General features: G+C 48.7%; 3 protein-coding genes and 1 non-coding gene across 4 annotated transcripts in view; 2 read left to right on the forward strand and 2 right to left on the reverse strand.

The window, feature by feature from the left end:
• Nucleotides 1-533, reverse strand: part of LOC106983234 (uncharacterized) — a 32,923-nt gene extending 32,390 nt beyond the window's left edge. The window contains exon 1 of the transcript XR_008294451.1: nt 296-533. The gene's annotated coding sequence lies outside the window, so the exon portion shown is untranslated. The remainder of the gene's footprint in view (nt 1-295) is intronic.
• A 26-nt stretch (nt 534-559) lies between these two features.
• ALDOC (aldolase, fructose-bisphosphate C) lies at nt 560-4,195 on the forward strand. Its single transcript, XM_015081410.3, has 9 exons — nt 560-717; nt 1,775-1,896; nt 1,985-2,196; nt 2,308-2,362; nt 2,457-2,617; nt 2,737-2,820; nt 3,050-3,224; nt 3,351-3,550; nt 3,699-4,195. The coding sequence occupies exons 2-9, from the start codon at nt 1,785-1,787 to the stop codon at nt 3,792-3,794; spliced, it is 1,095 nt and encodes a 364-aa protein (XP_014936896.2). The 5' UTR covers nt 560-717; nt 1,775-1,784; the 3' UTR covers nt 3,795-4,195.
• Nucleotides 4,196-5,928: 1,733 nt separating this feature from the next.
• Nucleotides 5,929-20,960, forward strand: PIGS (phosphatidylinositol glycan anchor biosynthesis class S). The gene is made up of 12 exons (XM_015081434.3): nt 5,929-6,045; nt 6,323-6,462; nt 6,548-6,659; nt 12,487-12,576; nt 12,845-12,936; nt 14,967-15,174; nt 15,455-15,597; nt 16,304-16,418; nt 17,507-17,652; nt 18,227-18,327; nt 19,348-19,558; nt 19,918-20,960. Exons 1-12 carry the CDS (start codon nt 6,012-6,014, stop codon nt 20,191-20,193), a joined length of 1,668 nt encoding a protein of 555 aa, XP_014936920.2. The 5' UTR covers nt 5,929-6,011; the 3' UTR covers nt 20,194-20,960.
• Nucleotides 9,978-10,112, reverse strand: LOC113592784 (small nucleolar RNA SNORA1). Its single transcript, XR_003412737.1, has one exon. It is a non-coding gene; the product is annotated as a small nucleolar RNA SNORA1 (small nucleolar RNA).
• Nucleotides 20,961-21,539: the final 579 nt, after the last annotated feature.

Raw genomic sequence — 21,539 nt, forward strand, 5'->3', positions numbered from 1 at the left:
GAGGTCAAAGAAGCTTGTTGGCCCACTTTCCCTAGGCACCCTTCACACAACCCTCTGGCTGCATCCAGAGCCAAAGTTGGCTGCCCCTCCTCCCTTCTCTTGCTTCCTCAATATTCTAGGCACTGGACTGCTTGTTCCCTGGCTCTTAGCCTGGGGGCGGGACAGAAGAGGATTCATTCTCCTACCTTCTCCATCCCCCTCTAGGCTAGGTCTTGGTAAATAAGGGCACGAGAACAGAGAAACTCAGTTCCTACTCCCTGCGCTGGACTGCCACCCTTTGTTGGTGCCACCTTACCTCACCAGTTGTGACTGCTTAGGTGACGCTCCTTCACCAGACCAGGCTCAATCCCCAACATCCAGCACAGTGCCGGGCACACGGTGAAGGCGATTGTAGCAGAAATGAGGGCAAGGCCGTTTCTTGCCCCTGGGGCCCTATTGGCAGGGCTCCATGAGGTAGGAGGGGACAACAGCCTCGGAGAACCTGGCCGTGTAGTCACTCCACCTCGTCGCCCCGCCTCTGTGGGCGTGGCCCTGCTAGGACACCAGTCTGGGGAGGGGGCGTGGCTACGGCGGGGAGGTGCCCGCCCCTCGGGGGTGTCACGTAGCTCTGCGGCATCCGCAGCCTCATTTATCGGAGCCTGAGCTGGGAGCCACAGCTGTCGCCGACCTTAATCCGCGCTGTTCCTGTGGCTGCCGCTGCTAACTCGCTGCGGACAGGTGAGGCTGGAGCGAGGCCGGAGCTGCTCAGCATCTCCGCTTCCTCTCTATGACTCTAACTTCTGTCCTCCTTGGCCTGCTCCCAAGGGTGCCTGGATGTGCCTTCTCAACTCTCTCCTTACATCCTGTCTCCTTTCTGTCCACCCCAAACCCTGTGGTTCGGCCTCTTCCACAGCACCCCTTCCTCTCAGCCCTCAGGCCCCGACTTCAGTCTTCCTCTGCCTACCGGATTTTTTCCTTGGGGTCAGCCTCTCCCGCCCAGCCCATTTTCATCTCAGCCTGCTCCCTTTCCTGGGCTAAGTCCTTGTCCCGTTGTCTTGCCTTCTCTGCCCCCTGGTTTGGTTAGCCTGTCTCCCTATCCGCTGCCCACAGGTCTCCCCCCTGCTCCTGCATCTCTTCCTCCCTTTCTCAGGCCCTCTACTCACTCCTTTCAACCCTGATCCTCTGCTCCCATTTGGTTGCAAAGACAATCAGCTTTGAGCTATGGAAAAGAAGCGGTAACAGAAGCCTATGGCAATTTTTTGTGCCACTCCTGCTCCCCACTTGTCCCCCACTTTTCCCCCGGAAGGTGCAGGAAGAGGGGTGATAGGTACTTTTGCCTCATTCTGAAGCCTGGGAAGTAAGTGCACTTTTCCCTAGGGGCCCTGCTGAGGCTGACAAATGGCAATTGGAAAGGCCAGGACTCATGCCCTACCTCACAGGGCCAAATTCAGTAAAAGAAGGACTGGGTCTTCGTTTGGGCAGTAGTTTCACAAGAAGACCTGTAGCTTCGGGGCTGCTCACGTCCCCACCCCCACCCTGCATCTTTCCCCAGGGCTGGGAAGGGTGCCCACCAGTGACAAAAGGAGATGTGGGAACTGGGGCCCTAAGCCTGCTAGCTGTCAGAGGGATTGGTGCCACTGTGTTGCCCAGGACCTATGCCAAGGACAACTGCCTTGTTCCTAGCTCCATGCTGGTTGGGAGGTAGGGGGAGGCCATTTGGCCCATATGGCCAAGAGAGGAAGCAGAGGATGTAGTAGGTCGGGTCCAGCTTTTATATCTTGTCTCAATTCCACAGAGCTGTCACCATGCCCCACTCGTACCCAGCCCTTTCTGCTGAGCAGAAAAAGGAGTTGTCTGACATCGCCCTTCGGATTGTGGCCCCAGGCAAAGGCATTCTGGCCGCCGATGAGTCTGTAGGTAGGTGAGGGCCTGTGGCTAGGTGGGGTAGAGGTGGCCAGAGAGCCCTGGGGATGAGCTTGCTTACCCTTCTTTTGTTTGCCCCCAGGAAGCATGGCCAAGCGGCTGAGCCAAATTGGAGTGGAGAACACAGAGGAAAACCGCCGATTGTACCGCCAGGTCCTGTTCAGTGCTGATGACCGTGTGAAGAAGTGCATCGGAGGGGTGATCTTCTTCCATGAGACACTCTACCAGAAAGATGACAGTGGTGTTCCCTTCGTTCGTACCATCCAGGATAAGGGCATTGTCGTGGGCATCAAGGTGCAGCCACTGGCCCTCAATGGGGGCTGAACATGGAAATAGGTGTGTGTGAGAGAGGTGACAAGGGGAATCCTGCCTGGGTTCAGCCTTCTGCCTGTGTTTCCCCTACAGGTTGACAAGGGTGTAGTTCCTCTAGCGGGGACCAATGGAGAAACCACCACTCAAGGTACAGGATGGGTGGGCTTCAGGACCACAGGGTTGTTGGATGGTTGATGCTGGCACAGAGGGGCAGAGTGATGAGGCTGGCACTATGCCTGCAGGGCTGGATGGGCTCTCGGAACGCTGTGCCCAATACAAGAAGGATGGTGCCGACTTTGCCAAGTGGCGTTGCGTGCTGAAAATCAGTGAGCGCACACCCTCAGCACTTGCCATTCTGGAGAATGCCAACGTGCTGGCCCGCTATGCCAGCATCTGCCAGCAGGTGTGTGTATGTGTGAGGGGGGGTCAGATGGGTGCCCGGTGCCTAGTGGGGAGAGGGTTACCAGGGCTTTCTCCCCTCCTACCTATGCCCCTCCCAAGTTATTCTGCTCTTACCTGCAGAATGGAATTGTGCCTATTGTGGAACCTGAGATCCTGCCTGATGGAGACCATGACCTCAAACGCTGTCAGTATGTTACGGAGAAGGTGAGTCCACACCTGGGTACAGACACTGCAAGGACAGTCTGACGGGGGAGCCTGTTCCCCATAGTCCTTGGCTTAGATGCATGCACTTTCCCCAAGCATTCTTTTACTTCATCCAAGAACACACCTGTGAGTTTGAGCCTGTACTGTCCCTCCCAGTCATGCCCACCTTCCCCTAAACAGGGAGGGTTAAACAGGAGTCCAGAACCTTAGTAAACCTCTGATTCCCCAGGTCTTGGCTGCCGTGTACAAGGCCCTGAGTGACCATCACGTGTACCTCGAAGGGACCCTGCTCAAGCCCAACATGGTGACCCCTGGCCATGCCTGTCCCATTAAATACAGCCCAGAGGAGATCGCCATGGCAACTGTCACTGCCCTGCGTCGCACTGTGCCCCCGGCTGTTCCAGGTACCACCGTGCTTCCTAACCCATTCCTATCCCTAAGACCCATCCTCAGGTTCTTGTGGTCTTCATGGGTCCTGTACCCTGGAAAACTAGAGAGTTGACCACTTTGTCTTCTCTACTCTACCCTAGGAGTGACCTTCCTGTCTGGGGGTCAGAGTGAAGAGGAAGCATCACTCAACCTCAATGCTATCAACCGCTGCCCCCTTCCTCGGCCCTGGGCCCTCACCTTCTCCTACGGGCGTGCCCTGCAGGCCTCTGCCCTCAATGCCTGGAGAGGGCAACAAGACAATGCTGGGGCTGCCACTGAGGAGTTCATCAAGCGGGCCGAGGTTGGGAGCTAGAGGTGGTGATTGGGGGAGAGGGGTATAGCTAGGCAGGGGGCACTCAGAGGTTACAGCCTGGGCAGGGTTTGGCCCCTGTGGGCTGGGTCAGCCTGTTTACTCCCCCTGAACCCCCCTCCCGCCTGCTCTTTTGCAGGTGAATGGGCTTGCGGCCCAGGGCAAGTATGAAGGCAGTGGAGAAGATGGCGGAGCAGCGGCACAGTCCCTCTACATTGCCAACCATGCCTACTGAGTACGCATCCCATGTCACAGCCCTTGGCTTGGCCACCTGCACCCAGTTTCACCTATAGTAATGGCTAGCGCCAAACAGTCATGCAGAGCAGACATGCCTGCATCCAGCACGGAGTCATCTTCCTTTTTTGTCCTCCCCTCCCCTCTCCCATTGCTGCCACCTGGGACCATTAGATGGATGGGGTGCCCCTCACGACTGAGGGCAGAAGAAGTTGCTAGAAGCCAGAGCAGGATGCTTCGGTTTCCCCCTGCCTCTGCTAGCCCCCACAATTTCCCCATGATGTGGTAGTTTCTCCTTGGGCTTTCCTTGCCTGTCCTCTCTTCTGGGATCAGAGGATAGGACACCAGACATGACTCACACCTTGGGTACATACCACATAGCAAATAAATGGTAGCAAAACATGCTACTTTGTCTGTCTGTTTTACACATCAGATGCCTCAGACACCCACTTCTCAGTTTCTGATTTCGGCTGACTGCCTGGGCCCTCTGACTGTGGAGGACAGAGTAGGTTTTGAGTTTTACTGGGCTGGAAGTGTTGAGGGGAGGGGCACACCCAGTCACCATTCCCAGCTCAAGCTCTTGCGGGTTAATGTCCAAAGTTGGAAGGCTGCAGGTCTTTCAGGACCGCCACATCAGAGGCACTGGGCTGCGTCTGAAGGATGGAGTAAGGCGAGACTTGTGCAATTCCTGAAGGCAGCTTTTGCGAATGGCCCAAAACTGGGATAAGGGGGATGGCAGTCGCTCACTTCTGTGTGCTGAACCCTGCTGGGGCTTGACACGTTCTGCTGGGGTGGGGGTGACACTGCAGGAGGAACACCTGGGCTCCTGCCCAGCAAGGAAAAGGCCCAAGGCTCAGGACTGCCAGACGGAGCAGGGTACCTAGGAGGTTGCCAAGGGCTATTGCCCATTCCCGTTTGGGGGAGATGAGGGCACAGAGAAGGCCAATTTGAGGGTCTGGGCAAGGGAAGCCCTGGTGAGGTTTCATGCTAAACTTTGACCACTTGGCTGGGGTGTGGGGGGTACATACATCGAACACCTGGGGCCGTCTGAAGGGATGAAAAGTTGAAAGAACTTGCTAGGCATGTTCTATGTGAACTGGGCAGCCCATGCTCTGTGTAAAGTGTGCAATCAATGCTCCACCCACCAAATTATTGCAATATGGGAATGTAGGTCCAGTGTCACCTGACCTCATATTAACAGAAATAGCTAACACTTATATAGCACTTGCTATGTGCTCCCGCCAGGCCCTATTCTAATCACTTTACATTTACTAACTCATTTACTACAACACTGTATGAAGTAGATACTATTACCATCCCTATTTTAATATGAGGAAACAGGCACAGAGAGGTTAGTTAATTAACTTCTCAAGATCACTCAGGTGAGGTGGTAAAGTCAGGATTTAAACCCAAGTGATCAGGATCCGGAGTCTGTGTTCATGAATTTTCAAGAATTTTAAGTGAAGTATTCAGACTTTTACAACTTGGAAATGAACTCAAATGAATAAAAAAAAAAAAAAAAAAAAAGGCTGAATGAGCCAAATATGCTAAAAAGGTACAACTAGCTTGCTGTCTCCATATCTGAAGCTTACGGAGAGAGTGCCCAGAAGAGGAGCTCTCTGAAACGGACGATAAACAGTTATCCTGATAGGTGATATTTGGGTGCTTTCCGTGCCAGGTTCTTTACATGAATGACCTCATTTTATTTTTTAAGTAATCTCTACACCCAACGTGAGGCTCAAACTCAGGACCCCAAGATCAAGACTCACCTGCTCCACTGACGGCCAGCCAAGCGCCCCTGAATGACCTCATTTTAGTAAATATCTCCATTTTCCAGATGAGAAAACTGAGACTTAGAGCTGCCTGTGGTCGCTCAACTAGTATTTAACGCCTGCAGAGTTTGCTCTCTTAATCCCTGGGGCTAGGAGTGTGTTCCACAAGGAAACGGGGTACTAACGAAGAATCTTCCGGCAACACAGAAACCTGCACAGCCACTCCACTGGCCCTTGGTGCTTGGGTAAATTCCTTTCAAACTCGCGGCCAGGCTCCTTGCGGACCCCGCCCACCCTCTACCTCTTTCTCTCGCCTGCCCTCCCTGAGTGCCGCTTGCGATTGGCTGCGACCTCTGCCGTGGTCCCGCCCCCTCCTTGCGGGTTTCCGATTGGGGGAGGCTTTGCGTAGCTCCGCCCCTCGGCGGCTAGAGCAACTGGATGGAAGCATGGCGGCTCCCGGGGCCGCAGCTACAGACCTAGGTGCGGTGGCATTCGGGTGGGAACTGAGACTCATAGATCGCGAGCGAGGAATGCGGGCTTGGGGATTGTGGTGTGCCAGTGGTCCCGCGGACTAGGGGGTCGGGGGTCGTTTCAGACAAGATCCCTTCAGACGGGCGCGGGCCCCTGGCACAGGGATCCCTATGAAGGCGGGCGGAGAGCTTCTGAGTGAGGGTTGCTGGGGCTCGTCCGCGTCAGGTGTGGGGAGGACAACCAAGCCCACTTCCAGCGCCTCAAGTAGGTACCTCCGTGCCCCTAGAGGTGGTCCGAGGCAAGCGGGCCGCTCTCTTCTTCGCTGCCGTGGCCATCGTGCTGGGGTTGCCGCTCTGGTGGAAGACTACGGAGACCTACCGGGCCCCATTGCCTTACTCTGAGATCAGTGGGCTGAATGCCCTGCAGGTGAGACCTCTGTGGGAGAAGGCCTGGGGACAGCCCACTGGCAAGGTGGAGACTCAGCCGATGGCCCTGATGCTCCTTTCTCTAGCTGCGGCTCATGGTGCCCGTCACTGTCGTATTTACCCGAGAGTCAGTGCCGTCAGACGACCAGGAGAAGCTGCCCTTCATCGTTGTGCATGAGAGAGAGATCCCTCTGAAATGTGAGTTCTTGGGGAGTCAAGCCTGCCTTTCTGGTCTGAGCTCAGTGCAGAGATGGGTTAGGTTGGAGGAGCGTGGGTGTCCCTTAAATGTAGTTAAACATTTCTTAAAAGCCCTCTCTGAATGAACAGTTCTGAATGAACAGTGTGGTTGGTTAGAAGAAAAGCAACTTTAAATAACAGTGTTCACCGTTAGGGCAGCAATTTCATTCATGACAGTTGTGCTACCTGATGAGAAGCAGTTGATGCTCATTAGAAGATAGGAGAGGAGGTGGGATGTGGTAGAAAGAACGCAGGGTTTGGAGTCAAGTTGGAGTTGTATACAGCTCTTATTCAATTTGACATGGAACACTTTGTTGAGTGTTAGTAGGCACCTTTTGGTACCAGGAATTTCGGGATAAATAAAGAATTGATAATGGTTTTGAGAAATTCATAGTCATGTAGGGGACAAAAACACTTAGATAAAGAAATCACAGGGGATTATGTAAGAAACAGAGATCGTATTTAAAAAAGAGCCTTTAACAGCCTGGGAGGAAAAAAAGGCAGAGAAGGTTTTGAGGATGTCATTTTTAAGTCAGATTTTTAAAGGATGTGAAGGAATTCAGGGTAAATGGGGAAGGGAGGAAGGGAACAGCTTGAGCCAGATATAGCAATGGCTAATATTTGTTGTTCATTATATGCCATAAACTAGGTGAAGCACTTTACATGTGTTGTCTTATTTAATCGTCTCTCACATGATCTCCATTTTATAAATGAAAAAAAGAGAGTTAGAGATTTTCATTTGTTCACGATCACACAGCTAGCTAGTAAGAGGTGGAGCTAAGATTTAAATCCAGGCCCGACTGATTCCAGAGTTCGGGCTTTTAACCAACAACCTATACTACCTCCCGTGTAGAAGCATGGAGGGGTGAGTCAGCATGTTGGGGGAATCTGTGTGCGGTTTTACTTTTCTGGAGTGTGAAGTGAAAATTGTGAGTGACTGTATGTGTAGGCTGAGTCCAGATGGTGAAGTGCCTGTGTACCATTTACTTTCTAGCTTTTTAACCTTGGTCACCCGTGTTTCTTAAAAGTCGTATTTCATATGGCTCAGCCTAATGTAAACACACATACTTGTTGTTTCTCAAAACAAGAATTGGATCAGGCCTCACATGTTAGTTTGCAACTTTGATTGTTGTCAATTTATCATGGACATTCACATTTAGTGACATGGTATTCAATAATATGGACATATTGTGAAGGTAGTCGGGTGGAGTGGCCAAGAGTATGGAGAATTTGGTGTAAGAGAGCTGGGTTAAAGCCTTGGTTCTGCCACTTGTGTGAATTTGGGTGAGGTTGTTAACCTCTCTAACTCTTGGTTTTCTCATCTACTACATAGGAATAGTAATAGGTTGATCCATTTATTCAACCAATATTTATTATTGAGTGCCCATATCAGATACTGTTGTAGTCACTGGAGATACAGCAAACAAAGTAGACAAAATACATTGAACAGAATAGACAAAAAAAAAAAAAAAGAAGAGAACAGACAGGAAGATGAACAAATATATGTTACATGGTGGGGGGCACCTGGCTGGCTCAGTCAGTGGAGTCTGCAACTCTTGATCTCAGGGTTGTGGGTTCAAGCCCCACGTTGGGTATAGAGATTACTTAAAAAAATAAAATCTGCAATAAATAAATGTATGTATGTATGTTAGATGGTGACAGGGGGAAAATAGTTCAGGACAGGGGTATAGGGAGGTTTTCTTGGGGGATAAAGAGGTCATTGCTATTTTAGAGGGGGTGGCTAAGGATGGCATCATTTGAAAACAGGACTTTCAAGTAAAGACCCAAAGAGGTAAAGTAGTAAACTGTGTAGATACCTGGGAGAAGAGCATTTTTTGGTAGAGAGAGCAGCAAATATAAGGTCCTGTGGTAGGAGCAGAAGTGGTGCCTTTGCAGAACAGTGAGAATTCCATTATGGGGAGAGTGAGGTGAATGAGGGAAAGAGTAAGAGGAAATGAAATAAAACCAGAGCAGTGGACAGGGGGCTAGGCTCACATACAGCATTTATGCTAGATGAGAAGGGCAGCCCTTGAAAGATTTTATTTTGTTGCTTTTATTTATTTATTTATTTATTTATTTAATCAACGTGTTATTTATTTTTGAGACAGAGAGAGACAGAGCATGAACGGGGGAGGGGCAGAGAGAGAGGGAGACACAGAATGGGAAGCAGGCTGCAGGCTCTGAGCCATCAGCCCAGAGCCCGATGTGGGGCTCGAACTCACGGACCGCGAGATCGTGACCTGAGCTGAAGTTGGCCACCCAACCGACTGAGCCACCCAGGCGCCCCTTTTGTTGCTTTTAAACATAACTACCATATCACACCTAACCAAGTCCACGGTAATTCTTGAGTATCACCTAATTTCCAGTCTATATTCATATTTCCCCAATTATCTCGAAGGTGTCCTCTTAATTTTTTAAGTCAGTAAATTAAAAAAATATATTTTTATTTATTTATTTTGAGAGAGAAAGTGTGAGTGTGAGTGTGAGTGGGGGAGGGACAGATAGAGAGGGAGAGAGAATCCCAAGCAGGCTCCGCACTGTCAGTGCAGAGCCTGATGCAGGACTTGGTCCCACGAACCTCGAGATCATGACCTGAGCCGAAACCAAGAGTCAGATGCTTAACCGGCTGAGCCACCCAGATGCCCCAATAAATTTTATTTCGGGAATTTTACATGTGTGTCCTTCCAGTGCTGCAGCCGATCACCATAGTTCCTCCAAAACCAGAATCATAATCTTCAAAATAACCCATTTATTTACTTACTTATTTATTTATTTATTATTATTTTTTAAAGTATGTTTTTACTTATTTTGAGAAAGATACAGAGAGCAAGTGGGGGAGGGACAGAGAGAGGAGACAGAATCCCAAGCAGGCTCCACACCATCAGCACAGAGCCTGACGTGGGGCTCAAACACGCTAACTGTGAGATCATGAGCTGAGCTGAAATCAAGAGTCGGATGCTTAACCGACTGAGCCACCCAGGCGCCCCCAAAATAATCCTTTTAAAAAGAACTTTTGTTTAATCCACAGTTGTCACTATCAGTCAGTCTGGTTCTTTTGGTTGGACTTCTTTGATCTCCACTGGCATGTGGACCTACTTCAGAAATTCCCCACCTGTAATCTTTGGGATCCAATTTCTTTACGTTAGGGCCCTAGAAGTCAAATGGTAGGAAGTACATTGATTGCTATTTTGGCAAATGATCTAAAATTGTTATTCCTTCATTGTCTGTAATATTGAAAAGTCTTGTTACTTCCACTCTCTACTCCATGAGCCTAGGAAGAAATGTTACAGTTCTCAATGTCACCACTGCAATAAACTTGCTGCAATGGAAGCATAACCTGTGTCTTATTGTAGCCACGTTAACAATTTCTGGACACCATGAATGATAGTACCCATTTCCATCTAGAATGAGGCTTTTCACAGGTGTCCTTTTATAGTTGGTTTATTCTAATCGGGATCAACACATCACATTTTCTTACATTTCTTTTGCCTTTTTTTATTATATATCAGCTCCCCCTACCCCATCCTGATACACTTCTTTTCTTTGGTTTTTTGGAGAAACCAGGCCACTTGTTTTCTAGAAACTCTCCCATTCTGGATTTGGCAGATTGCTTTCTCCTAGTTTCATTTAACTTATTCCTCTATTATCCATATTTTTTGTAAACTGGTAGTCAGGTCAGGAGATTTGATCAAAATCAGTTCACTTTTTTAGATAAGAATACATTATAATTAGTGTGGTATACTTCCTATTGTGTTATATCAGGAAGCATAGAATGGATGGGTTTTTTTCACTTTGGGTGATACAAAGATGATTTAGTGAATTCAGATACTGTCAGCTTGATGTCTGTATTTTTTTTTTAATTTTTTCTTTTAACATTTATTCCTTTTTGCGAAACAGAGAGAGAGCATGAGTGGGGAAAGGGGAGAGAGAGAGAGAGACACAGAATCTGAAGCAGGCTCCAGGCTCTGAGCTATCAGCACAGAGCCTGACGCAGGGCTCGAACTCATGAACCGCGAGATCATGACCTGAACCGAAGTCGGATGCTCAACCGAATGAGCCACCCAGGCACTCCTCGATGTCTGTATTTTAATTCCCTGTCAACCTTCCACCTGATGGTTTTAGCATCCAATGATGCTGGCATCCATTTCATAGCAGTTGCAAAATGGCAGTTTTTATTTATTTATTTATTTATTTTAAGATTTTATTTTTAAGTAATCTATATACCCAACGTACGGCTTGAACTCACAACCCTGAGATCAAGAGTAGCATGCTCTACAACTGAGCCAGCCAGGTACCCCAAAATGGCAAATTTAAAATTCTGTAATTTCTCCTATATTATGACCTGGAATTCTTCTATAACAAAGAACTTTCACAAGAAGTTTTAGGTTCAACTTCTCAAGTTCTGGGGGCAGCGGGGGGGGGGGGGGGGCAAAAAATCCCTATGGGATTATTTTGCAGGTATAGATTAACTTGGGGAGAATTGACATCCTTAGAATACTTAGTCTTTTCTATTTCATTTAAATCTTCTTTTAGGTCCTTCAGTAAAGTCCTGGGTGTTTTTCTTATAGTTTTGTACATTTCTTCCTGGGTGTTTGTACGTTCTTTATTATGATGAGGATTGGGATTTAAAAAATACTTGCTTTTCAAATTGGACATTGCTGGTATTTCTCAGAAAGCTATTAATTCTTGTGTATATCTAGTCATAGGACTGAATTGTTACCAGTTCTGATATTTTTTTCAGTTGATTTTCTTTGATTTTCTTGGAAAATAATTATGCTATTTCAAAAAGTGGACATTTTGTTCTTTCAAGTATTCAGGTTTCATGTCTCTTTCTTCACTGGTCTTCACTTTTTTCATTGGTCAGGAACTTCAGAAAGAACAGTGCTGAATAATAGAGGAAGTAGTGGGCATCCTCATTTTATTAATGATTTTAATGGAACTACTTGAGTGTTTTGTTATTAAGTGTGCATTTTTATCAAGAATGTTCATTGGGGCACCTGAGTGGCTCATTTGGTTAAGCATCGGACTCTTGATTTGGGCTCAGGTCACGATCTCATGGTTTGTGAGATCAGGTCCTGCATTGAGCCCCACATTAGGCTCTGTGCTGACGTCACAAAGTCTGCTTGAGATTTTCTCTCTCTCTCTCTGCTCTGCCCCTGCTTGTGTGCACGCACGCACGCACGCTGGCGCATTCACGCTCTCTCTAAAAAAAACAACAACCTGAATTTGTTGCCTTATTTTGAGGCACCTATCGAAGTGATCGTATGGTTTTGCTCCTTTCACCTATTAATAGAATAAATATTGTAATAGATTTCCCTGTGGGAGAGTACTTCAGGTTGAAGGTAGTGTGTACACAGGTAGAAGCAAGAGCTGGTTAGGTGGAAGAGGTGGAGTGTCGTGTATTTGATATCATCCATGTAGAAATCGTTAGAATTGGCTGTAGCCTCTGGGACTTTCTCTGCAAATGATTTTCTTGATGTCCTGAGACACTGGACAGTGTTAGGGCTGGGAAGATGGGCAGAGGTCTGTATTTAGTCTTATCTTTTTTTTTTTTCTTCAATGTTTATTTCTTCTTGAGAGAGACAGAGAGTGAGTGGGGGAGGGGCAGAAAGAGAGGGAGACACAGAGTCCAAAGCAGGCTCCAGGCTCCAGGCTGTCAGCACAGAGCCCCATGTGGGGCTCGAACTCATGAACTGCGAGATCATGACCTGAGCTGAAGTCAGACGCTTAACCAACTAAGCCACCCAGGCACCCCTTAGTCTTCTCATCCTCTTCCTTTCCCTCTCAGACAAAATGAAAATCAAGTGCCGTTTCCAGAAGGCCTATCGGAGGGCTCTGGACCACGAGGAAGAGGCCCTGTCACTGGGCAGTATGCAAGGTACCGGAAGGAGTGATCACACTAGTTTAACACGGAGCCCTCTTTTTTCTTCTGATCTCTAAGTGTGTAGTTTCCATACCATCTTCTAACTTCCTGGGAAAGCTGGGGATGAGAGTGTGTTTCAGCCTGGGCCACTGGGGGCCAAGCCTGGCCACAATGTCAGCCATGTAGAAAGGGAGGTGGAATTGTGGCTTAGGCACTCTGTTGGGGGGCAGAGGGATAGGGCATGGTGTTTTGCTCCTGGTAGACCTTCTGCTCTTGTCCCCAGAGGCAGAAATCATGTTAGCTGAGCCGCAGGAGCAAGCAGAGGGCTCCCTGACTGTGTACGTGATCCCCGAACACTCCTCACTTCTGCCCCAGGTAGGGTGAGCAGGGAGGGTATGGCCTTGCCTTATCCCATCTGCTTGTCCTCTCCTAGGTCACTTCCTTCTTGCAGTAGTGCTGCCCGTTTCTTGCATTTGCTATAGAAAACTCTTTTCCAAATATTTTTTTAAAAGAATGCAAATAGGGTTGTTTTCATTGACTCTGGGTCTTTCTAACTCCAAGAGTTCTATATGGGTAAAGCTCCAGTGACCATTTGAAGTGGAAAAAAAACAGGATTAAAAAAAAGAAGATGGCTTGAATGGATTATGGTGGTAAAATGGGCAATGCATTGACCTTTCCACTTTATGAGCAAGAGGCTCATTGGGAGCTATGCCATGCAGTGTTTTCTTTTAAAATTTATGATGAAATATTTTTATTTATTTGTTTGTTTTAGACCACACATGAGTGGGTGAGAGGGGCAAAGGGGGAGAGGGAGGGAGAGAGGGAAGGAAGAAGAGAGGGAAAAGGAGAGGGAGAGGGAGAGGGAGAGCGAGAGAGAGAGAGAGAGAGAGAGAGAGAGAGAGAGAGAGAGAATCTCAAGCAGGCTCCATGGGGCTCTACCCCACAACCCTGGAATCATGACCTGGGCCAGGATCAATAGTTGGACGCTTAACCAACTAAGCCATTCAGGTGCCCTGAAATATTTAATTCTTATAAAAAGATGAAAGAAAATTTTAACGAACCCACCCCTGGCTTGCAAACTACAGTCTAGTAATAGTAGCTGAACCCTGTGTATTTCCATGGTTTGCCCCACTCCCTTTTATTTTAGTTCAGGGTGACCGTATTTTGTGCATGTCATTTTCTTACTTTTTCAGGTTTCAGCACATATGTCTCTATAAACAATATGTTTAAGGGGCGCCTGGGTGGCTCAGTCGGTTAAGCGTCCGACTTCGGCTCAGGTCACGATCTCACGATCCGTGAGTTCGAGCCCCGCGTCGGGCTCTGGGCTGATGGCTCAGAGCCTGGAGCCTGCTTCCGATTCTGTGCCTCCCTCTCTCTCTGCCCCTCCCCCGTTCATGCTCTGCCTCTCTCTGTCTCAAAAATAAATAAACGTTAAAAAAAAAATTTTAAACAATATGTTTAATTTTGTAAACTTTTGAGCTTTATAATAATACAGCACATGTTCTTTTGTAACTTTTGTTTCATTCAACATTTATGTTTGGTACAATCCTCCATGATAATCAAGGTGTAGTTGAATCTAATGTGTTCATTTTTAATATGTTTTATTGTATAAATATCACAATTTATCCATTCTGTGCTGATGGGCATTTGGATTGTCTCCAGTGTTTGACTCTTAGAAATAATGCCGCCTTGGGGCACCTGGGTGGCTTAGTTGGTTAAGCCTCCAACTCTTGATTACGGCTCAGGTCATGATCTTGCGGTTCGTGAGTTTGAGCCCCACATTGGGCTGTGTGCTGACAGTATGGAGCCTGTTTGGGTTTCTCCCTCTTTCTCTCTCTCTCTCTCTCTCTGCCCCCCTCTCCCTCTCCCTCTCCCTCTCCCTCTCCCTCTCCCTCTCCCTCTCCCTCTCCCTCTCCCTCTCCCTCTCCCTCTCTCCCTCCCCCTCCCCCTCCCCCTCTCCCTCTCTTTCTCTCTCTGCCCCTCCCTCTCTTGCGCTCTCTCAAAATAAATCAAAATAAACTTAAAAAATAGAAATAATGCTGCTGTGAACATTTCTGTCCTTGCCTCTTTGCCATGTGCTGTTTACTTACATCAAACTTTCCATGTGTTTGTTTATTCTGCTTTCCTTGTTCAGCATGCCGTCTCCTAGTTTTCCAGTCCACGAAGATTTAGATAATGCCTGCACTTAAGTCTGCCGGGAAGGCAAAGGTCGCAGAAATGAATGAAAACATTCATGCATGCTGATTGGTCAGAGATGCTGGGATGGTTCACTATGAATCTAAAGGGAGCAGTCAGCCTGGTGGTCAGTGGCAAAAAGCCAGATTCTCAGAGACAGGAGCCGGCACGTTCTTCTGCTTTCTTCCCTGAGCCATGGGCATTCTTTCCCTTGCTGGCCTCTCTCACAGGACATGATGAGTTACATCGGGCCCGAGAGGACAGCAGTCGTGAGAGGGATAATGCACCGCGAGGCCTTTAACATAGTCGGCCGCCGGGTGATCCAAGTAGCGCAGGCCATGTCTTTGACTGAAGATGTGCTTGCTGCGGCCCTGGCTGACCACCTTCCAGAGGACAAGTGGAGCTCTGATAAGAGGCGGCCTCTCAAGTCCAGCTTGGGTAGGGTGATGGAGCTTTGTCGTGAGAAGGGAGAGGGAAGTGAATGATGTGGGGGCATTGGGGCAGGAGGGGAATCCGCATGCCGACTCTACTCCTTTCTTCTGTGGTTTCATCTCTTAGTTGAAAGCACTCACTGTTCCTCATCCCAGTTTTGTCCTCCCTTTGGTTCCATCATGGCCACCAACCCCATTCTAGAGGAGAAACAAGTTCAGCTCAGCCAGGGGTACGACGGCCCTTGAGCCACAGAAGCCTCTGCCTTCCCTGACTCCTGTTTCTATAGGCTATGAGATCACCTTCAGTTTACTCAACCCAGACCCCAAGTCCCACGATGTCCACTGGGACATCGAGGGGGCTGTCCGGCGCTATGTGCAGCCCTTCCTGAGTGCCCTCAGCGCTGCCGGCAACTTCTCTGTGGACTCTCAGGTAAGACAGGGAGCAAGCCGAGGGGTCCTTTTCCTGTTCAAAGTCCATCCATATTTATTATTTACGTGTGTAGTCTGTTCTTCCAGCTCTTCGAGCTTGCTGATTTGCTAGGAACTTCCTGTGTGTAGATGTGGTTCTAGTGTCTACTTTCCCTCCGTGGTGTCCAGCTCAGGGACTTCTGTCAACGTTTGTTAAAAAACAACCTCCCTTATGGCTCCCTCCAGAACTGTATTCACCCAGTTGTGCCATCCTTAAGGAATTTATTTAAAAAATAAAACTTCCTGAAATATGTTAGTGTAGTAACAGTAAAGATGTGAAGAATATAGCCTTCTGTATCACACAATATCCGTTTAGGAAAAATGTGCGAGAAATTTTTATCAGGTCTTGGTAAGTGGGAGTACTTCTGAATAACTGACTTGAGTTGAGCTTGCAGACACTGAATTATGCTACTTGTTTCCCCTCCCTGTTTACGCTCTTGGAAAGCCTGGTAAAAAATGTGGTTTTCATAGCCCGTGTATAGCGTATTAACTTTTACCCTTGGCTTTATTATTTTTTTTTCCTACATCTATTTTCTCTCAGCCCTGATTTTATCTCTTATATTTTGTCCTGTGCTTATTGTATCTTTTTTAAGGCACTTCAAAACTTTTGGGACAGAGTGGAGTATGAACCAATAAACAAAGGAATGTTCTCCTTCTTTGCTTTACAGATTCTTTACTATGCAGTGTTGGGGGTAAACCCACGCTTTGACCCAGCTTCCTCTAGCTACTACTTGGCCGCACATAGCCTCCCCCATGTCATCAATCCAGTGGAGTCCCGTCTGGGTGAGCTAAGGATGAGGGCCTCTTTGCTAGGCTTGGCAGGACCCTGAAGGCTCAGTGTGGAGTTGGAGGCTGGGAGTATATGGTTCTGGTTCCCAGGTTGGGTGGTCTGAGGGCATTAAGGAAGTACTGGGCATTTAGCCTTCTTCATGAGACTCTGTTGACATCTCCCAACCCCACACTATCGTATCCAAAAACGTTTATTAAACATGACTCCCACTGCTTTCTGTAAACGAATGGATAGGCTGTGTCTCCCTCTTTGCAAGCCAGCCAGGAAAAATATGGTCACACATGTAGGAAAGATAACAGCAAAAGTACACAAAGGCAGAATTTGGATCGACAGTTCTGATTGAGGTTTGAAGCTGGGGTTCCAGTTTTTCATTTGGGGGATGGTACCTAGGAAGCATAGGTGACCACAGAGTATAATACAGACAAACCAAAGTCAGTATGTCACGGGTTGTGGGATTTCAGGCACCCAGGCTAGGCCAGTGTGGACCAAGATATGGGAAGGGCTGTGTGTGATTTCTCCCTCATTCCCTCTACCAGTGCTGAATGCAGAGATGGAAAGGCATTCCAGGCAAGGGAACTCTGAGCTTAGATGTAGAAGAGTAAGACGGATAGGCATTCAGGAAGCTCAGAGAAGCGTAGTGTCGCTGAATTGGGAGGAAGTGACCAAGACAAAGCTGGCAAGGCAGGCAGGTGCTTGATCATAAGGACCATGTTAAGTAGCTTGACTTTTACCTGGTGTGACTGGCTAGCTATTGAAGGATATTAAGAGGGAGCCGACATGAGGTCATATGTATACCTGTCTATAAAATGGGTTATAGTTATATGGGTGTGATGTGGCAGGGCCCGAGAGAGTGGTCTTAGACAAGGGGGCTAGGGACTCTGCTTCATGTGTGTGGCCCATCTCGGGAGAATGTTCAGAGGTTTCGATCACAGAAACCCCAGACTGGAGGATATTCTGGGGACTCTCAGTTGGGGGAAATGAGGCCCACTGTGAGTGACCAGCAAGTTAGAGGCTGACCTGGAACGAAGATCTAGGTCCAGCGTGTTTTGGTATTCTGACTTGCCTTCTCTTTCTACCCTAGGATCCAGTGCTGCCTCCCTTTACCCTGTGCTCAACTTTCTGCTCTACGTACCTGAGCTTGCCCACTCCCCCCTGTACATTCAGGACAAGGATGGCGCTCCAGTGGCCACCAACGCCTTCCATAGTCCCCGTTGGGGTGGCATTATGGTAACGGTCACACTCTGCAGACCCCAGAGCCCCAGCTTTAGGGACAGACACATGTTCGCTGAGACTGTTCCTTCTGTTGTTCCTCTACTGTCCTCCATGGCCCAGCCTGTGGGAGGGGCCGCACCAAGTTGGTGAGGGTGCTATGAGATTGTGCCCCTACTCTGCCGGCCCCACAGCTTCTTATTTCTGTAAGTTTTCTGTAATGTGACCCTTTGGCATGTAGCGGTTTGCACTCACTGAGGACTTTTCCGTGTGTACATCTTAGATCTTGGCCCTATTTATGGGAGTCTTGTATGAATGACAACTTCTCCTGTTAGACTGGGAGTTTCTCATAGGTAGGAACTCTTAAAATGGAATAAATATTTTTTATGGGTCTTCTGAGGGGATAATGGAGATAATTTATGAAAAGCTCCTAGTAACCAGTATTCAAAAAATATTAGCTATACCATCAGGTTTGTAATTTCTAAGGAGCACAGAATATGTCTCCCTTTTCTCTCATGGCCTCCAGAGTGTCTAGAGCAGAGTCGTTCACGGTCCTGGCGTGGTGTTCGGGCAGCCTTATTTCCCCTTGCAGGTATACAATGTGGACCCCAAAGCCTACAATGCCTCGAAGCTGCCGGTGAGGGTTGAAGTGGACATGGAGCAAGTGATGGAGGTGTTCCTGGCTCAGTTGCGGTGAGTTCCTGGCTCATCTCCCTGGGGGTGTGGCCACTGAATCTGACCCGAGTCTTCTGAGCTGACTAGAATGAAATCTCACCTGGCAGGGATACCTTGGCTGGGCCTAGAGCCCCAGGGAAACCAAGAAGGGTTTCGAAGAATCATTTTATCCTCCTCGTAAGAAGGACTAGTTGCTGACAAAAACTGTTTTAAAAAAACAGACTCCTGGGATGCCTGGGTGGCTTGGTCGGTTAAGCATCTGACTCTTGATTTCGGTTCAAGTCATGGTCTTGGTTCATGGGATCCAGCCCTGTGTCGGGCTCTGTGCTGACAGCACGGAGCCTACTTGGGATTCTCTCTCTCCCCCTCTCTCTGCCCCTCCCCTACGTGTGTCCTCTTTCTCTCTTTCGCGCTCTCTCTCAAAGTAAATAAACTTAAAAAAGAGAAAAGGAAAACAGACTCCCGAATGTCAGGTCCATAGGATGTAGATAGGGCTGCTTAAGAAAATAGCTGTTAATTCTCCTGGTAACTGATAGGCTGGTAGTGGCTGCTGGATGCCCTAGACTGAGGATTCTACGGCTGTGTCTGGGATCATTAGGAAAGAGGATTCTGATTGATTAGCAATGTCTGCCCTGGGTGCAGGATTAGAGAGGGACAACACACAGGCTTATCAGAAGTGGTCCTGGATCATCCCTTAACTAAAGGCTCAGTGGTCCCATTGGTCCAAAGAGACGGTAGACAGGGTTAGGGGATTAAACTAGGTTGGTGTTATCAGACATATTGTAGCCACGGGACCTTTTCTTCAAACAAGATCGTGGAAATCTAATCCAGAAACAGGTAAGAGCAAAAACACAGGTTTTAAAAGGGGGGCTTGTGGCTCTGTATTACTGAGTGTTGCCACTCACCCCCTGACACCCTGAGGTACTTCCCTATGACTCCTGTGGTTCTGGGTAAGATGGAAAATCTTAGTCATCATTCAAGGGATCATAGCCATCATCTACTCTCAACCCCTTTGACCTTACTTTGCTCTTCCCACAGGTTGCTCTTTGGGATTGCTCAGCCCCAGTTGCCTGTGAAATGCCTGTTTTCAGGGCCTAAGAGTGAAGGGCTAACGACCTGGGAGCTTGACCGGCTGCTCTGGGCTCGGTCAGTGGAAAACCTGGCCACAGCCACTACCACTCTCACTTCCCTGGCCCAGCTTCTGGGCAAGATCAGCAACATTGTCATCAAGGACGATGTGGCATCTGAGGTGAGTGGGCGCAGGATGGATTCTGTGCTGTAACTGGAGTGGCCAGCGAGGACCAGGGTATGGTGAAACCAGAGAGCCAGTTGAGGTCCAGGGTGTGTGTGGGCATACCGTCCTTGAGTCCCCCAGGCTTCCTCTAGAGGGCAGTGCCAGCTCCCCAGCAGGACTCCAGATGGGGTGTGAGGTTTTAGGCAGGCGCTAAGAAAATATACCATAGCCCTTTTATACTGGCCTCCATGTCCTGGGCGAACTCCAGGCAACCTGCCTGGTAGGTGGAAGACAAAGTAAGGCCCATCCTTCCTCCCACCCCAACACCTCACTGATGCCTGGGACTTAATGGTAATCCCCTGCCCCCTTCCTAGGTGTACAGGGCTGTAGCTGCAGTCCAGAAGGCGGCAGAGGAGTTAGCCTCTGGGCACCTGGCCTCTGCCTTCACTGCCAGCCAGGAAGCTGTGACGTCCTCGGAGCGTGCCTTTTTTGATCCCTCGCTCCTCCACCTCCTTTATTTCCCTGACGACCAGAAGTTTGCCATCTACATCCCGCTCTTCCTGCCTATGGCTGTGCCCATCCTCCTGTCCCTGGTCAAGATCTTCCTGGAAACCCGCAAGTCCTGGAAAAAGCCTGAGAAGATAGACTGAGTAGGACAACATCTCAGTAGGAAAGTTCCCTTTCTGGCCACAGTGGGAGTTGTTAGATTGAGAGGCACGTAAATGGGGCCTGCCACGAAGGACTTAGCTCCAGTAACCAAAGTGTAAACACTCCAAGCAGGATTAATCCTTCCCATTCCTCTGGCTGAGGCTCCCCCCCAACCCTTTGTGCCCTTGTCTAGAAGATGCATCATTGGGGGCTTCTTATCTGGCTTGAACTTGAAGGCCCTTTCCTGTGTCCCTCTGGGGCAGGGGCAGTCTGTTGTGCTTCTGTCCTGTTCCTGGAAGTCCTCCTGCACTCACAGGGAACATTAGGGGAAAGCCCTGGGTTGATTCTAGCCTCCTCCCCTCTATGCTTCTCTCTAACCCCTCAGGGAGAGCCCTAGCACTGCTCTCATGGAAAGGGCCAGGTCACCTCTGGGGCCTTCTCTCCCTTCCCTCCCTTCTGGCTGGCTATGCCTGTTGGGTATAGCCTGATGCTGTGTGTGTGGCCAAGTTTCCCTTCACCCTCTTATAGAGGTGGCTTGGTGCAGTGGGGAAAGTTCCAGATGGGATCAAGCATGCCTGAATTCCTTCTGCCCTTATCATCTGGGGAGCAGTGAATAAGCCACTTAATCTCCCTTAGCCTCAGTTTTGCATTTGTTAAAATAGCACTAATGATAGCTCCCTTACAAGGTGGTTATGAGGATTAAGTGTGATAAGCATATGAAAGTGTCTGACATATTTTATGCTCTCAATAAACATTGGTTGAATGTGAATTGGAATGATACAAAGTATGAGCATACCTTTCATTCTTCCTTTCCTTGGTGTCTAAGTAATGGTTTCCTGTAGCTGTTCCCCTGGGCTCACAGGTCCACCTTGCTTTCACCTGGCCATGTCCCCTTCCTCCCTCCCTGCCCTGGAGGACCCTGTGGTGGCTAGACACCTAGGCTGTTGTCCCTCAACATGTCCAGGGTTGCCCAGCACAGCTGTTAGTGTCTCCTGTTTTGTTTTTTTTTTCCCCCCGCAGGGGGTCTGCGAGAGAAGAGCTTGTACCAGTGTAAGCCCTCAGATACAAACTCATTCATAAATTCAGAAAAAGAATATATTAAGCCTGGGCTGCAACAGCCACTGTGCTAAGTGCTAGGTATTATAGAGAACAAAGATAGGATCTCTGCTTTCTTGGAACTGATCGTTGAGGGGGAAGAGTCAGTGAACAAGTAAAACTCCCACAATGCATTAGAAGGAAAAAACAGGCTGATCTGATAGTGACTGGGGTGGAGGGCGGGGGGGGGGGGGGGGGGCGGTCTGTAGTTTGGGTGTGAGGGAGGGCCTTTGAGCAGATGACATTTGAACTG

The sequence above is a fragment of the Acinonyx jubatus genome, chromosome E1 (genome assembly GCF_027475565.1).
Source record: "Acinonyx jubatus isolate Ajub_Pintada_27869175 chromosome E1, VMU_Ajub_asm_v1.0, whole genome shotgun sequence".
NCBI lineage: Eukaryota > Metazoa > Chordata > Mammalia > Carnivora > Felidae > Acinonyx > Acinonyx jubatus.

Excerpts from the sequence above, each read along its gene's own strand:
- ALDOC (XM_015081410.3), top strand. The coding sequence starts at position 1,785 with ATGCCCCACTCGTACCCAGCCCTTTCTGCTGAGCAGAAAAAGGAGTTG. Across the intron at positions 2,618-2,736 it reads ATGCCAGCATCTGCCAGCAG|AATGGAATTGTGCCTATTGT; the intron begins GTGTGTGTATGT and ends TCTTACCTGCAG. Across the intron at positions 3,551-3,698 it reads AGTTCATCAAGCGGGCCGAG|GTGAATGGGCTTGCGGCCCA; the intron begins GTTGGGAGCTAG and ends GCTCTTTTGCAG.
- PIGS (XM_015081434.3), top strand. The coding sequence starts at position 6,012 with ATGGCGGCTCCCGGGGCCGCAGCTACAGACCTAG. Across the intron at positions 15,175-15,454 it reads GCCTCTCAAGTCCAGCTTGG|GCTATGAGATCACCTTCAGT; the intron begins GTAGGGTGATGG and ends CTGTTTCTATAG. Across the intron at positions 17,653-18,226 it reads CCCGTTGGGGTGGCATTATG|GTATACAATGTGGACCCCAA; the intron begins GTAACGGTCACA and ends TTCCCCTTGCAG.